This window comes from Lactuca virosa, chromosome 8 (assembly GCF_052849685.1).
Source record: "Lactuca virosa cultivar CGN04683 chromosome 8, Lactuca_virosa_CGN04683_v6, whole genome shotgun sequence".
Classification (NCBI taxonomy): Eukaryota; Viridiplantae; Streptophyta; class Magnoliopsida; order Asterales; family Asteraceae; genus Lactuca; species Lactuca virosa.
Window position 1 is genome coordinate 23,182,161 of NC_136433.1, and position 17,991 is coordinate 23,200,151.

Genomic DNA, 17,991 nt, shown 5'->3' on the forward strand with positions numbered 1-17,991 from the left:
TCAAACAATATAGACTTAAGCTACACTTCCCCTTTCTCCTTACAAACCCTACAACATTCCCCTTACCTGTAACACCCCAAAAATCCCAATAAAAATTTTCATTTTTAATTAAAGACAAATCATTGTTTTAGATAAACCCAAATCATAAGAACCCAAGCTCAAATACAAGTATTCCAAAATCAATGTATCATAACATCTCCAAAACATGTCACCGAAGGATGTGGACGATCACGCCTTTGCTTTTCCCCGATCATCTGATGTACCTGAAACATAAAACTTAAACTGTAAGCCAAAGCTTAGTGAGTTCCCCTAAAATACCACCATACAAACTGATGACGTGCCTAAGACGGCACGACAGAATCGCGCCTAGCCAAAACGCTAAGCGTTCCAGCCGGGCTAAGCCCAGCAGGCTCAGCACCCGCCAGCGCCTCTGGGGACAGGATACCCAGGCTAAGAACTCGCGCCCGCTGAACAACGCTCCCAGCTCCAAGACAAAAGAGACAATCAGGGGACAAACAGTGGATCAGACCATTACCGCCAGAGCCAATAAGAGCGCCCTGACGGTTGAAGGCGCACGATCCTCCAATCAGCGCCTCTGATCTTGTCTCCCCAAAAAGCGATCATGTCTAGTACGGACTGGGCAGGAGCGCTAGGTATAAAAGGATGCACCCTCGGACTCACGAGGTAAGCTCTTCTCTCCTAAAGAAGATACCAAAAACCCTAGATATCTCCTAACTTGACCGTCGGAGCATTCTTCCGGGAGCACCCTCCCGGGAAGCGGCTGGCGGCTTCTCTTTCTTGTGATCTTGCAGGGATAACGAGTAATCTGATGCACCAGTGTTAATCCACCAGAAAACCAGGTCACATCATTTGGCGTCGTCCGTTTGTGAGACGAAGAACACAAACTAAAAGCAAAAGACTGAAGAATCAATGGCGTCCGACGGCAGCGATGGACGCGACGGCTCTCAGGCTAGTCCCATACGCTCCATGTCAACGTTGAACGAAACACCGCCGCCCACGGCGGACAACAGAGCACCCCTAGGTGAGAGAAGCTCTACGATAACCACCAACACCGCCTCGCAACCGGCAACTCACCAACTGAGAACAACTCCGGCGGGGCCACTCTTAACCACATCCCTTCAGATGCCGCCATTTTTTGTACCACCAACGCAGCAACCACCGTCGGTCCACCCAGCGATGCTACCACCAAGCCAAGTTTTCAACAGCCAACCGCCATTTATAGTGACACTGTTCAACTAAGTGACGGGTGGTTTAGGCCCAGTGCTTTCTCTACCCCCACTGGCGGAGACTATGGTGGCTCATACGCCACCTATCTACTCGATGGCAGGCACCTGGGCCGGACCGACCATAGCCTCCAACCATAACCTCCAGCAGGCCTCGGCAATCAACCCCTTAACACCAATACACTCATTCCCCTCCGGTTATCCTGTCCAGTTGCCATTTCAACAACACTCCTTTTACGGACCAACTCCAGGCTTTCATGCATCGTCGTCATGCGATTTAAGCCTCCAACACCAGTCACAAGGCACACCAGTCATCCCAACCCAAGACTGCCTTTCTTGCAGCGTTACATCCCCGTTTATCAAAGAGTTGCTAGACTACGAAATACCGAACACAGCCAAACTGCCAACGCTCAAAACCTATAATGGCATTACCGACCCGGACAGCCACATCGACACGTATGAGTGGACAATGACGTCTCTGAAGCTTGATGAGAGGTTCTGGTGCACATATTTCCCGACGACTCTTGATGGCAATGCAGGCACATGGTTCAAGACGTTACGTCCAAGCAGCATCTCTAATTTCGCTCAACTTAAATACTTATTCCTCACCAACTTCATGCAGCTACGAAAGTACATGGGAGATTCTCATTCTATAATAGGTTGTAAGCAAAAGGAGGGTGAAACCGTGCGAGAATATTTCACCCGGTTCATAAACGCCACGTTGGATGTGCTGGGACACGACGAAGGGCTTATAGCTGGTGCTTTCACATGGGGCCTTTTACCAGGTCCCTTGTCACAAAAGCTTATGGGTAAGAAACCCCAAACAAGGGTCGAGTTAAAGGAGAGGGTAGAACGATATCTCAGGCAGGAAGAAGGCGAGGCAGCGAAACAGGCATACCTAAATGCCATGACGACCAAACGCCATAACCCAAGTCATACGGACTTTCAAGGAGGAAGTAGGCACTTTGGCCAGGCAAGGAGGCCTCAGGCGAGGTTTCGCCCATTCGATAGAGACGACAGACGGAGTCGTCGACCAGAGGTGTATGCGGTATCAGAGAAACAACAGCAAGCCAAGTTACCCAAGAGCCGGTATTGCGAGTACCACTAAAGCAAGACACACGATACGACCAGTTGTTCGGTACTCAAGAAAGAAATGGAGGAAAAGCATCTCAAAGGAGACTTGGTGGAAATAACACGAAGCTTATGCGCCAAGTTTGACGCCGAGAACGACAAGAACGCGCCTCGAGAAGGAGTTCAACCCAAGGAAATATTCATGATACGTAACAAAAGAAGTAGGGAAACACAGCCACCGAACTATTGGATCCCTGGGCCCCCGGTGCGGACGCTCACGTTTTCTGCGCAAGACCCTCGTCCTGAGGGATGGAGAGGTGATAACCCATTGGTAATCCAGGCCTCCATCAAAGATGTGACCATACACAGAGTGTATGTCGACACAGGGAGTTCAGCAGACATAATCTATGAGCACTGTTTTCGACTTCTCCCAGATCGATGGAAGGACAACCTGAGACCCACGGTGGGGCGGCTGGTCAGATTCACCGGCCACAGTCTGTGGCCGCTGGGCACGATTCACCTTCCCCTAACAATCACTAGCCACGATAAGCAACGAAAGAAGACGGTCCTGATCGACTTCGTGGTCATCCGACATTCGGCAGAGCACAACATCATCTTGGGTAGAACGGCCCTCCTAAAGCTAGGAGCGTTCCCGTCGACTATGCATGGAATCTTAAAATTCGACACTCCGGCAGGTCCAGCCACAGTACTCGCCACCCCTCCCAGAGAATTGCAGTGCTTTACGGTAATGAAGCCAGCAGAGATGACTAAAGAAACAAAGAAGCCACGACGAGATCCGGCGAAAGGAAATGAAGTAATCAACGAGGAATACCCTGATCAGCCGATCAGCATTGGTCATAACCTCCCAGGTCACGTGAGGGAGGCAGTAGTCGACCTACTCAAACGGTACAAACACATATTTGCATGGACTCCCACAGACATGGTGGGGGTAGATAGGAAGGTCATTGAGCATAAACTGGCAATCAAGCCAGGGACAAAGGAAGTGAAGCAGAAGAGAAGGGTCCAAGGAGGGGACCGCAACAGGGCAATTAATGCAGAGATGGCTAAGCTGGCGGAGGCCGGAATAGTAAGGGAAGTGGTTTTCCCAACTTGGATCGCTAATCCGGTTATGGTGCGCAAGCAGGACGGGTCATGGCGTATGTGTATTGACTTCTCAGACTTGAACAAAGTGTGTCCCAAGGACTGCTACCCCCTCCCGGAGATCGACCAGAAAGTGGAATCGCTGCAAGGGTTCAAGCTGAAGTGTTTCCTAGATGCATATAAGGGGTATCATCAGATTCTGATGAGCGAGCAGGACGAATAGAAAACGACTTTCTACACGGATCATGGCACCTTTTGTTACACCAAGATGCCTTTTGGTTTGAAGAACGCGGGTGCCACGTACCAGCGCCTGGTCGATTCGATCTTCGCTGAGCAAATTGGGAGGAATATCGAAGTGTATGTCGACGATATGGTGATTAAGAGCTCCCGTGAAAACAAAATGTTGCAGGACATCGAGGAGACTTTTGTTACACTAGAAAGGGTCAAAATGAAATTGAATCCGGCTAAATGCACATTCGGGGTAGAAGAAGGACAGTTCTTGGGATACTATGTTACCAAACAGGGCATCCAGCCTAGCCCAGTTAAAGTGGACGAGTTTATGGAGACCCCACCCCCAGGCACTCTCAGGGACGCACAGGGTTTGAATGGGAAGCTCACGGCTCTGAGTAGATTCATCTCGAAATCCGCTGACAAGGCCATTCCACTATTTCATACACTGAAGGGTTGTATTGAAAAGAACAACTTTCAATGGACATCCGCGGTGGAAGAAGCGCTCCAGAAGATTAAGGAAGCACTACACAAGCTACCTACACTGGCCAGCCCCGTCCCGGGGGAAACACTGCAAATGTACCTCTCGACCTCAAACGAGGCGATATCCTCGGTGTTGACCGTAGAAAGGGAAGGAGAGCAGAAGCCGATATATTTTGTGAGTAGAGCATTACAGGGTCCTGAAATCAATTATCCCACCCTGAAAAAACTGGTCCTGACACTCATTTACGCGGCGCGACGTTTGAGGCGCTACTTCCAGGCGCACCAAATAGAGGTGCTAACAAATTGCCCCATCAAACAGATATTACTCAAGCCAGAAACATCGGGCCGGCTAGCAAAGTGGGCGATCGAGCTGGGGGGCATGATATAAGCTATCGTCCAAGGACAAGCATTAAGGGACAAGCACTGGCTGATTTCTTGCTCGAAATTCCAGATGAAGGAAACTTAGCCACGGAAGGAATCTGGGCGGTAGATGATGTCCCAGCCAACGACCACTCGTAGACGCTATACACCGATGGGGCGTCCAGCAGGGAAGGCTCGGGTGCAGGATTAATCTTGACTAGGCCAGAGGGAGAGGAAGTGACCTACGCTCTTCGGTTCGACTTCCACACCTCGAATAACGAGGCGGAGTACGAAACCTTTCTTGCAGGGTTACGCTTAGCCAAGCAAATGGGGGCGAAGGCTGTGACAGCCCTGACAGATTCGAGGTTAGCCGCGAACCAAATTAACGGAAGTTTTGAGGCAAGAGATAAGAGAATGGAGAGATATGTGAGAATGGTGAGACAACTGATCCAGTCCTTTAGAAAGTTCACGATCAAGCAAATATCTCGGAGCAAGAATAAAAGGGCAGACGCTTTAAGCAAGTTGGCATCCACATGTTTCGATCATCTATCGAAGAAGGTTTTGGTAGAAGTACTCAGGGAAAGGAGTACAGATGAGCAGCAGGTGAATACCTTGTATGCTACCGGGCCCACATGGATGACACCATTTATGGAATATTTGCAAAGGGGAGTGTTACCAGATGACCACAGTGAAGCCAGGAAGATACGAATAAAGGCGCCCTCATATGCATTGATAAACGGGGAGCTGTATCGAAAAGGGTTTACGACACCATGGTTGAAATGCGTAGATCAGGCTAGAGGGATGGAGGCGCTACAGGAGGCGCACGCAGGTCAGGCGGGCGTGCACGAGGGAGCCAGGGCTTTAACGGGTAAAGTGCTCCGGATGGGGATATATTGGCCCACTGTACACCAAGACGCGCTGGGAGTGACTAGGAAGTGTGGGGAATGCCAGTCTTACGCTCCAGTCCAAGCAAACCCGTCAGTACCACTGCAGAACATATCCAGCCCATGACCATTCTACTAATGGGGCATAGACATCGTAGGCCCATTCCCAGAGGCACCTGGAAAGCTGAAGTACATGGTGGTGGCGGTGGACTACTTTACAAAGTGGATTGAAGCAGAACCGCTAGCGTGTATATCAGGAAGACACATGATAAAGTTTGTATGGAAAAATATCATGACAAGGTTTGGAACACCTAAGGTGCTCGTCAGTGACAATGGCCTACAATTTGCTGAAAATCCTTTCAGAGAATGGTGCGCCGGTAAAGGGATAAATCAGCGGTTTACATCAGTGGCGCACCCACAGGCTAATGGACAAACAGAAGTGTCCAATCGAACCATTGTGAACGGCATCAAGAAACGGTTGGGTAAGGCAAAGGGGAATTGGGCAGAGGAGTTACCGGCAGTACTCTGGTCGTACAGAACCACTCCACGAATAAGCACACAGGAGACCCCGTTCGGCCTAACATACGGGACGGAGGCTGTACTTCCATTAGAAATAGTTGTTGGCACGTTGAGAGCGGTCAATGCGGATGAAGAAAGCAATGCCCAAGACCTAAGATTGAATTTAGACGTCCTCGAAGAGAGACGCGAGAAGTCGGAGGTACGCCAAGCTGCGTACAAATGCGTAACATAAAGATATTACAATCAGAGGGTGAAGGAGAAGGCATTCAGAGTAGGCGAGTATGTGCTGAGAAAAAATGAGGCAAGTCGAGCCCAACCCCAAGGCAAGTTGGGCCCAGTATGGGAGGGCCCGTACAAGATTATAGAAGCGAATAGGAACGGCGCGTATGTATTGGAAACAGCGGAAGGGAGGCGGATACCAAGAACATGGAACGCCAAAAACTTGAAGAAGTTTTTCTTTTAAGGGCAAAATGGCAAATAGCCCTAGCTGTCCACCGTCGTACTTAGCATATCACATTTTTAAGTACTTAGTGTACTTGATTTCATGCTCAGAGACATGATTCTCATACTTAGTGTATTGGAGCCCATAGTTAATGTAATCGAATGATTGATATGCTAAATTTTAATACTCAGTGTATTAAATCTTGAAGTGACTGAATACCTAAATTTGAATTTTTTTATTGGGTGCTTAGAGAACCCAGCCGTGACACTTAGCGTGTCAATACTAATGTGGGAAAAATAAAATGCTTAGCGCATCAAAATACCATTAGAAGAAAGCAATGCTTAGAGCAGGCAACGGGACACCCGGTACACGAAAACGATTTTACATACAATCAAAAGAGTAAATTCTTAGCAAAACCCATACATCACGTGTCCAGATCAAAACAAAAAAAGGAAAATAAAGCAACCATAGAGAATATTTTCACGCCCCAGGAGGGGTAGCACACGATGCCGGGGCATCTTTGTTTTCATCACCATTGTGTCCATCACCAACAACCATCTCCAGCACCACATTCTCATCACCCACCCCAATGTCACGGTCGCCATCATCCTCAATACCCTGCCCACCCTGACCAGCATCACCTTCGATCACCTGCATAATTTCATCGCCTCGAACCACCATACCCTCAGGGGTACCTTCTGAACCAGAGAAAGAACACAACTCCCGGAGGCCCCCAATATCCAAATCTCCCAAACCCAACAAAGATGCATGATCCATACTCGCAAACGACAACAGAGCATCATTCACGCTAACCACCGGACCAGTAGAAGGAAGACGAGCACCAGCATCATCAGACCCAACTCCAGCGGTTACCTTCTGAACGGATTCAATCCCAGCCACAAAAGCAGCATGTCGAATGAGACTTATAGCATTCGTGAAATCCGGATGCTCAATCAACTTATCCACAATACGAACGATACCCACACGCACTAACCAATCCAAATCCTGGTGAGAAGCACCCGCATCTGCTTGCAAAGAAGAGATTAATTTGTCACGATCAACAGCATCGCGCTCAAGACTTTCCACTTGAATCATTAAGCCTTCATTCACTTGAGTAAGGGAGTCGACCTTGACCTCCAAAGCGACCCTAGCTTCGTCACGGATAGCCTTCTCAGATACAAGGAGCTGGCACTTTTGTTCAGCTAGTTGGAGGTCTTCACCAAGCTCGCCAACGCGACGCTCCAGCACTACCACGCGCGACTCGCATGTGGCATGGTTGGCCTCCATCTCGCTAAGGGAGTGGATACGTCAGGAGCCGGCAACAAGGTAAAACATAGCTTGCACGGCGGCGTAAGCCATATTGTGGGCAAAAGCAGGATTACCCATAGCCTCCATGTCACTAACTGCAGCAGGAGGAAAAGCATGGCGGGAGAACTCCAGAGCGTTGGCACGAACAGATAACCGGGAGTCATTTTGGAGACTCCACGAAGGGGCAAAGACAGGGGGCCTGACAGAACTCTTCCCAGTAACACCACCCAGAGGGAGTGATGCCTGGCCGGGATTACTAGAGTCCTTGACAGGAGAAAGCTTCGGAGGGAGAAACGGAACACTCGGAACAGGTAAAGGAGAGATAGACGAAACAACAGGCTGATCACGCGCCCCATGGATTCCCTCGGACTGTTGCACGTCGTCATCGGGGATCACAACCACACTGGTTGGCATGGAAGCCATAGAACTCAACAGGCGGGAAAAGCTACGCCTGGTCTGAATTCTTTTGGCAACAGTAGGTGCACCGGAGATCGGCTCACCCATGGCCAAGACGGCTTTCCTTTTCGCCTGCATACGCCGAACATTAGCAACGATACCCTCTTTGCTATCCTCGCTACTCTCCATGGAGGAGGAGAGGGTACTACCCAGAGGAATGACAGCAGAAATAGGGCGAGCATGGAAGGGATTCGTCTCCAACGCCGACTCGCCTATAGGGGAAGTAGAAGGAGCAGCAGTCAAAGAAAACTGGACCAACCGGCGAGGTGGAGGAAGCCGGTCAACCAGATCCACCTCGTGGTACTCCAACTTGCCCCGGTAGCGTTTCCGGAGAACCTCATCCATAGACAAAGAAGACTCAACACCTGGGAAGGACAGAACACGAAGTATTTAAAAAAAAAGAGAGAAGAGGGGGAACAAAAAGAGGAAAGGAGAAAGCCAAGCAAAGCACTTACCGTCAACAATGTAGAAGAACGCCGCCATTTTTCCACGTCGCCTCCAAGAGGGACTCATCCCTACACCAAAAAGGAGGGCCTCAGAGTAGTCCTCGGGAGATACTTGGACGCTCTTAAGGTAATCAGCAACGCCCTGGTTGTGGGGGAAAAACTTAGGGATGGTATCGGCAAAAGTATTCGCACGATACCGACCACTCCCAACCAGTTCTTGATTCACCCATAGGCACTTATCCTGCCAGTTATTGGGGGTCCGTCTGTCGGGAACTAAAGCATGCCCCCCCCTCCCGCCAGACTGAAAAGGTGCATTTATCTCCGGTGACGCAGAATCTGAAGAAATACTTAAACACAAAGTAATCGGGAAGATAGCCATTGGCCCTGCAGATCATCTCGAATGCTACCACTTTGTTAACGGCATTCGGGATCAGCATCTGCAAACTACAACCATCTTTCTGCAGAACCTCTTCCTGAAAGTCCGTCAACGGGAAGCAGATGCCGGCGTCTAGGGTTTTCAAATAAACCCTGATTTTGCCAGGAGGGGGGATGAGATGCTAGAACCCGGATAAGGAAATTCCACACCCTCCACAGATGACAAGCCATACGAAATTTCAAGCTGGCGGTATTCAGCGGCGGAGGGAACGATACCAGGAAGACTCGCCATAAAGAAGAAGAAAAGAAAACTCAGAGAAAGGAAGACGAAGAAGGATAAAGGAAGGGTGAAGGCGAAAAGGAAACCCTATAAGTGTTTTTATAAAGGAACAGAAAGGGCGGGGCATTTAAAATGTCTGACACGATGACGTAACTGCCAGCCATCATGCGCAGTCACGTCGCCATTAAGAGCGGAACGACGGGTAAAGAAAAACCAACACGTGTAAGCTAGTTAAGCCCGTAACGCCGTAACTAGCGCTGCAACGCTACGACTACCGGACTAGGGGACTTGATGACGTGCCTAAGACGGCACGACAGAATCGCGCCCAGCCAAAACGCTAAGCGTTCCAGCCGGGCTAAGCCCAGCTGGCTCAGCGCTCGCCAGCGCCTCTGGGGACAGGATGCCCAGGCGAAGGGCTCGCGCCCGCTGAAGAACGCTCCCAGCTCCAAGACAAAAGAGACAATCAAGGGATAAACAGTGGATCAGACCATTACTGCCAGAGCCAATAAGAGCCCCCTGACGGTTGAAGGCGCACGATCCTCCAATCAGTGCCTCTGATCTTGTCTCCCCAAAAAGCGATCCTGTCTAGTACGGACTGGGCCGGAGCGCAAGGTATAAAAGGATGCACCCTCGGATTCACGAGGTAAGCTCTTCTCTCCTAAAGAAGATACCAAAAACACTAGATATCTCCTAACTTGACCGTCAGAGCGTTCTTCCGGGAGCACCCTCCCGGGAAGCGGCTGACGGCTTCTCTTTCTTGTGATCTTGCAGGGATAACGAGTAATCGGATCCACCAGTGTTAATCCACCAGAAAACCAGGTCACATCACAAACATACAACAACATGCATACTACGTCCACAACTATCGGACAGGATTACCCCTAAGCCCACAACATGAGTCTGACTTGCCTTCCTGGCCCACATCTCATGTCTGGATTTCTCCCGATCCCACAACATAAGTCTAGCTTGCCTTTCTGGCCCACAACTTATGTCTGGCTTGCTCTCGGGTTTGTTAGCTTTCGCACAGAGCAGTATTGCCTCAACCTAGCCGCACTATGTCGACATATGCAACAGATAAACATATAACCAGCAAATAAATAATCATACATATCTAACAGGTCACTACAACATAACAACATCCTATATACCAGGATACATAACCGAATGGGTCGGCATTAGTGCCTTCGACCCACAAGTACAGTGAGGAAAACTCACCTCACAGTCTCAAATGATAGGAGAAAAGAATGCTGCTCCAAGTGTCAACTCTACAGGTCACCTATACAACGAACAATAACCTAAACTCAAACTCTAGCTCAAAATACCCAAAATACCTCTAAGTCAAACTTGGTCAAAATTATGATCAAAGGTCAACGGAGTCAATTCAGACTTACGCTCGCCGCACTCAGCCACTACTCCTAACGTAGTGCACTCTTTTGGCTAGATTATAGGGTCTAGACCAGGTACGCGCAACGTACCATCAGGTACGCCCAACATACTCGACTGACATCTTTTCTTTTCGATTAAGTGCTTAATCTATTAAGACACTACGTCCAAAACTCAGATCTAGTTCCAAATAACATTCTAAGTCATAAAGTTTCCAACTTTATGAATTTCCAAGGCTAGAAAGGGTTCAACAACTAAGCCCTAACTTAATACACAAAACAAAACCTCATATCTCATGCATGAAGAAAGGAAAGGGACTAAGATCACGTTTTGATGGTTTTAAGCACCTAAAAACGCATGGAAGGATAGCCCTTATGAGTTAGAGTAAGCCATACTCATGAACACTAAGATTATGGGACTAAAAGCATAAAAACCTAAGAACTAGCAAGATCCAAAGCAAATATGCATCAAGATCCGAACTTTATACCTCCAAATTATGCTTGAGGGAAAGATACTTCCGGATCCAAGATGCCTTGAGCTTCCAAGTTGATTCCACTTCTTTCTTTTTCCTTCACGATCACCAAAAGCACACTTCAAAGCTCAAAATGATCACATAATGGATTAGGGTTAACAAGGGATGATTTAGGAGATGGAGGTCGATGAGGGAAGAGGTCTTGAAGAGATAATGTTGTTTAAATAGGGCTCAAACCCTAAAAATTAGGGTTTAACCACCAGCCATGTACGCCCAACGTACTTGGCAAAAACACGCGACTCATTTAGTGAGCCAAGGGACCAAATTTTTAATGTAATTTCATTCTAGGGTATAAATGGTAAATACCTAGATCAAGGTGTTACAATTCTCCCCTACTTGATCAGACTTTGTCATCGAAGTCTGATGTTGCGAATAACTCAGGGTAGTGTTCTCACATCTCTGCTTCGGGTTCCCAAGTCCATTCGGAATCCTTCCGATGCTGCCACTGAACTTTGACCAACGGAACCACCTTGTTGTGCAAGGCCTTCGTCTTCCTATCCAAAATTGCCACCAGCCTCTCAACATAGTTCAGGCGATCATCGACCTGAATATCATCTAAAGCAACCAATGTTGATTCGTCAGCTATACACTTCCGTAGCTGAGAAACGTGAAAGGTGTTGTGAATTTGACTAAGCTCCTCAGGCATATCCAGTCGATTGGCTACCCTGCCAACCCTGGCAATCACTTGAAACGACCCAATATATTCGGACCCCAACTTGCCCCTCTTCCTGAAGTGTATTACACCCTTCCAGGGTGATACCTTTAGTAAAACCATATCGCCAACCTGGAACTCCAACTCAGATCGACGTCTGTTAGCATAACGCTTTTGCCAGCTCTGAGATGTATGTAACCTTTGCCTGATCTTCTGAATAAGCTCAGTCGTCTGGAGAACTACCTCGGTCTTTCCCATGACCCTGTGACCGACCTCTCCCCGACAGACTTAGGTACAACACTTCCTCTCATAGAGAAGCTCAAATGGAGGCGTACCGATACTGGAGTGATAATTTTTTTTTGTAATAAAACTCAACCATGGGAAGTTAGGAGTCCCAACTCCTATCAAAATCGATCAGTCAAGCTCGCAACATATCCTCGCGCGTCTGGATGGTCCTGTCGCTCTGGTCGTCGGTCTGCGGATGATAACCAATGCTAAAGTGTAACCTCGTACCCAGTTCCTCGTGGAACCTCTGCCAAAATTGAGAAGTGAACTGAACATCTCTATCATATACAATGGAAACTGGAACACCATGTCGAACGAAAATCTCGCATACATAAACATCGGCCAATTTTTCGGCCGAGGAGCTCTCTCGAATAGCTTAAAAGTGGGCACTCTTGGTCAGAATATCTACTATAACCCAAATCACATCAAACCCCTTAGCCGTCCGAGGTAACTTGGTGATGAAATCCATGTTGATCTGTTCCCATTTCCACATGGGAACCTCCAAAGGCCAAATCTTTCCATGCGGCCTCTGGTGCTCGGCCTTGACCATCCGACAGGTCAAGCACCTCTTAATATACTAGGTTATCTCCCTCTTCGTACACGACCACCATTAACTAAGTCGCAAATCCCGATACATCTTGGTGGCTCTAGGGTGTATCAAAAATCTGGACTTATGTGCCTCCTCCAGCACAGTCTGTCTGATCCCACTAAAATATGGTACCCAAACACAACCGCATCGGGTCAATAATCCATGACTATCGGTAGAAAACTTGTCGATCTCACCCCTGATTCGCTCATTCTTCCAATTCTTCTTCTTGACTCCCTCAGTCTGAGCCTCACTAATCAAATCCAGAAGTGGCAAATCAATCGAAATCCTCATACATAAGCCCCCAACATAATAACTAGTCGACTTGCGGCTCAAAGCATCAGTGACCACATTCGCTTTCCACAGGAGATACCGAATCTCGTAGTCATAATACCTGACCACATCAAGCCACCTATGTTGTCTCATGTCCAGTTTCAGCTTATCCATGAGATATTTCAAACTCTTGTGATCCGTGTAGATGGTACACCGGACCCCGTACAGATAATGCTGCCAAATCTTGAGGGCAAACACCACCTCCCCCAACTCCAGATCACACATCAGATACCGAACCTCATGCGACTTCAACTTCCTGGAAGTATAAGAAATCACCCTCCCTCTCTGAATGAGTATTTCCCCTAAACTGGTGATGGATTCATCACAATATACAACAAAATCCTCAACACACTCAGGAAGAGTCAACACTGAGGCCTCACATGACTTTTGTCTCAGTGTCTTGAATGTAGTCTGCTGCTCAGGCCCCCAGTGAAAATCCACACGCTTCCTCGTTAGACGAGTGTGGGGTACAAAAACCTTGGAGAAATCCTGAATAAATCTCCGATACTACACTGCTCAACCCATAAAACTCCTGATTTTAGAGGGGGACTTTCGGGACCTCCCATTGCATAACAACCTCAATCTTGCCCGGTTCGACCAAAATCATGTTCTGGTTAACGAGGTGTCCCAAGAATTAGACCTCCCATAATCAAAACTCACACTTTGAGAGCTTGGCATACAGCCGTTCCAGCCTCAAAACTCCCAGAAGCTCTCGAAGGTGCTCTCCATGCTGCTCCGTGGTCTTGGAATAGACCAGGATATCATTGATGAAAACAATAACTGATTGATCGAGCATCGGCCTGCACACTCGATTCATCAAATCCATAAATGTCGCATACACAATGGTGAGCCGAAACGACATCACCACGAACTTGTAATGACCATAACGAGTCTGAAACACTGTCTTCTCCACGTCCTCCTCTCTAACCCTCATCTGATGATACCCTGAACTCAAATCAATCTTGGAGAACCAAGACGCACCCTGAAACTAATCGGAGAGATCACCAATATGCGGAAGTGGGTAACGGTTCTTCACTGTGAACTTGTTCAACTCCTGATAATCAATACACATGCGGTGAGACCCGTCCTTCTTCTTCATAAACAATATCGGTGCTCCCTAAGGCGAACTACTCGGTCTAATAAACTGCTTGCCCAACAGCTCTTGAAGCTAAGAGGACATCTCTTGCATCTCTGGTGGTGCTAATCGGTACGATGCCTTAGCAATCGGGGCCGCACCGGGGACCAAATCGATCTTGAACTCAACATGCCTTTCAGGAGGCACACCGGGTAATTCCTACGGAAATACATATGGGAATTCCCTTACTATGGGCACATTCGAAACCGAGACCTCCGTCTCAACCCGAGTGCTAACCACATACGCGAGGTAACCCATACACCCATGCAGTAAATATTGTCGAGCCCTGACAGCAGAAGAAAAGGCTGATCCAACCCTGGTACCCTCTCCATAAATAATCAGTTTCCCCCCACTTGGGGTTTGAACTACCACTTGCTGACCCTCACAATCAATCATCACACCAAACCGGCTCAACCAGTTCATCCCTACTATCACGCACACATCCCCGATGAGGATATGGATCAGATCAATTAGGTAAGACACCCCGAAAATCTCCAAAACACAACCCCGATAAACGCTCGATGTAGAAACCATGTGCTCGTTGGTGATGGAAACTCGCAACGGGCACTCCAACTCTCCAAGAGACATATCAAAACTCCTAATGAAGGACTGAGAAACAAAGGACCGACTCGCACCCGAGTCAAAAAGCATAATAGCAGGCAAGGAATTTACTAAGAAGGTACCTAGAAGATGATTGGTTAGTTTGAATCATGTGGGGTATGGAGGGGACCAAGAGAATCTGTGGTAATGGGATGGTTAGTGGAGGAAAAATGAGCCAATAGCATTCCAGCAGCACTTGCACGGGTGGAATTTCCGTCGCGCGGGTACCCCCGCAACTGCCTAGTTTTGGGCATTTTGGTCATTTGGCTTGCCATTACCTTGGGGGATTGGATCTATCAGTTATCACTTCGATTTTACACCATTGGAGACCAGAAGAAGGCGATTTTGGAGCTTGAGACTCATTTTCTTTTCATCTTCCAAGTTATTGGTAGTTTCTTTATGCAACTAGACTTTTGTGATTGTTATTCTATTGCCATGAGTGGCTAAACTCTCTATTTTGGTTAACTTTGGCTAAAACCCTTGAATGTTTGTGGGTTTTTGAAGGATTCATGTTTTATTATCAATTATCTCATGTTTATGATTCTAGTTCATATTTCTTATGCTTGTTTGATACTTTCATCATGAGCTTGGTACTTGAATAAGCAATTGTTGGTTTGTTTCTTTGGTTTTGCATTGAATCATTGAATTTACTTAGAACAAGAGCTTTATAATGGTATAAATCATCTCTAGCTTATGAATCATAGCTCCTTTATGGATGTGTAAGCATTGACATCCTCTAGGAATTGGGGATTCCTTCATTCTTAAGGCTAATCAACTTCGTGGGTTCAATTTCTTCAATTGGATCTATGATTTTGATTAAGAAGGTGTGTTGTGGGCTTCCCCAATCTCCATACTACCTATGAGGAATCTTGGCATATCATGCTTCATGATTGCTATAACCAATTTGGGATGAATGATAAACTTCATTTTGAATCCTAATGATAAACACACAAATGTTCATTGTGTTAAATTGCCTTGGTTAACCAATTCTCTCCAATATTTGAGCATCTCATCATCTTGCTTAATTGCAAGCTTTTTAGTTATTCAAGTCTTTTAGTTTTCAAGCAATCACAACACCCCCCTTTTAGTTTAATTGTAGTTAGTTATTTTATTTACACTAGTTCTATTGGATTGCATTGGTGATTGAATACAACCATTTCCCCGAGGATCGATACCCCTTTTTACCATTGTATTACGTTTTATTTGCAAACAAAGAGTGTAATTTGCTTGGTGGACTTGACATCCTACCAAGTTTTGGCGTCGTTGTCAAAACTTATGTCTTTCTGGCCCACAACATAAGTTTGGCATGCCTTTCTGGCCCACATCATATGTCTGGCTTGCTCCTAGGTTTGTTGGCTTCCGCACAGAGCAGTATTGACTCAACCCAACTGCACTATGTCGACATATGCAACAGATAAACATATAACCACCAAACCGATAATCATACAGATCTAACAGATCACTACAACATAGCAACATCCTGTATACCAGGATACATAACTGAATGGGCAGGCATTGGTGCCTTCGACCCACAAGTTGTTGGATTAATGTCTAAGTCCATAACTATAATTGGTAAGACTTGACCCGACCCGGCATGGTCCATTTGGGTTGCATGGCATCATGCATTTGGATAGACTATAATGAGAGAAATAACACTTAAGGTTGGTTAATATATTATAAGTTCTAATATATTAATAAGGTTATTTAATTAGTATTGATCAAGAATTAATTTGGAATTAATTAAGTGATCAAAAGGAGACTAATTAAATATATGGGTTGATTGTGTAAATCATTCATTCTTATATATGTGGGCTTGTGATCCAAGATTCCTTATGTTGGACTAAGTCCATGGGGTGACCCATGGATACTCCATGGAGGTTAAAATCCATGGAGCATAAGGAATGGGTAAAGTTATGAGTTACATGGTGTAACCCTAATAGCCACCATATAAAAGAATCCCATGGCTCAAGAAATCATGCACAAATGTGTGAGTATGAGGGCTAGACGATTTCAAGGAGTGTTCAAGTTTCTCTCAAGTTATTCCAAGTGTATTTGGTGTTGTGTGAACCATTTGAGGTGTCACACTTGGGGCACTAGACACTCAAGCTTCATGAAGACATTCTACATCAAAGAGGTATGTATTCTATCTTGTTATATTTATTATTTTGTATGCTAGATTGGGATAATACCTTGGATGTTCATAATTGTATGTATAATAGAGAAAGCATAGATCCAAGGTATTTAGGGTTGCATGTACACTTAGGAGTGTTAGAATGCTCATAACCCAACATTGGTATCAGAGTCTAGGCTTGTTTTCTTGTTATACTTGCAAAAGTAGCTGAAAAATCGAGTTGGATGCATATATTCGATTGTTTTGGCTGGAATTGGACTAGGAACATTACCCTAAGATGTTTTTGGACTTATAAACTTGTTTTTGATGTGGTAATGTTCATGCTAATCCAATTTCTAAGATAATTGTCATAATTTCAAGATTTGTATTAGTTTGTATGTTCATGCTAATTTCTTGAAGATTGATGATTTGAATTATCTTGTTCTTATGAGGTTCTTAGATTAATAGAAAAGTTGTGTGAAATAGTTGTTTTCAATCCATTTTAATCTAAGAGTTGATTCCAAAGTGTGTTTTTGTAACTTGTCCTCAAGTTATATGAAAAGTCACATTTAAGAATCATAAAACTCATAAAAGTTGGCAAAGGTTACAAAAATGAAGAGTCTTGTCCTCATTAAATGGTTTTATGACTCCATAACTTGTCCTCAAGTTATGGAGGTTCAAGAGTCACTTCATTAAATGATAAAATGTGTAACCTTAATTAGTTCCATAAGTTACAAAAATAAAGAAAAGTTACATTCTTTTATTAGTTTAAAGTCTTCCATAGCTTGTCCTTAAGTTATGGAACTTGAAGAGTTTTTTTTTAATTAAAACTACTTTAAACACATAAGTTATGGAATTAATTAGTTTTGAATAGTTTCAAAACTTGCCCTCAAGTTTTGGAATTTGAAAAGTTTTCACTTATGAATACTTTAATTCCAAGTTAGCCGTTAGAATTTTAAAAGTTAAAATTCAACCCTTATACTTTATAATATTATAAGTTAATAATATTTAAATATATGTATAAGAGCAAGTCAGTCTTACCGTTAGTAGGCCTCATTCACGAAGCCGGTCTATAAGGGGGGTATAAGGTTAATGCCTATAAAATGGCAGTTTAATGGGTGTCCACTCTCACCCACCGCTTCCTTGACTGGTGGAGGGTCGTTAGCCGAACGGGTCGG

The 17,991-nt window shown here is 45.9% G+C and overlaps 2 protein-coding genes across 2 annotated transcripts; both read left to right on the forward strand.

Moving 5' to 3' along the window:
- The first annotated feature begins 2,397 nt into the window (after window positions 1–2,397).
- LOC145130170 (uncharacterized) lies at window positions 2,398–3,639 on the forward strand. The gene has a single exon (XM_079065010.1). It carries the CDS (start codon window positions 2,398–2,400, stop codon window positions 3,637–3,639), a length of 1,242 nt encoding a protein of 413 aa, XP_078921136.1.
- Window positions 3,640–4,814: 1,175 nt separating this feature from the next.
- On the forward strand, window positions 4,815–6,122 carry LOC145130171 (uncharacterized). The gene is made up of 2 exons (XM_079065011.1): window positions 4,815–5,316; window positions 5,521–6,122. The coding sequence occupies exons 1-2, from the start codon at window positions 4,815–4,817 to the stop codon at window positions 6,120–6,122; spliced, it is 1,104 nt and encodes a 367-aa protein (XP_078921137.1).
- Window positions 6,123–17,991: the final 11,869 nt, after the last annotated feature.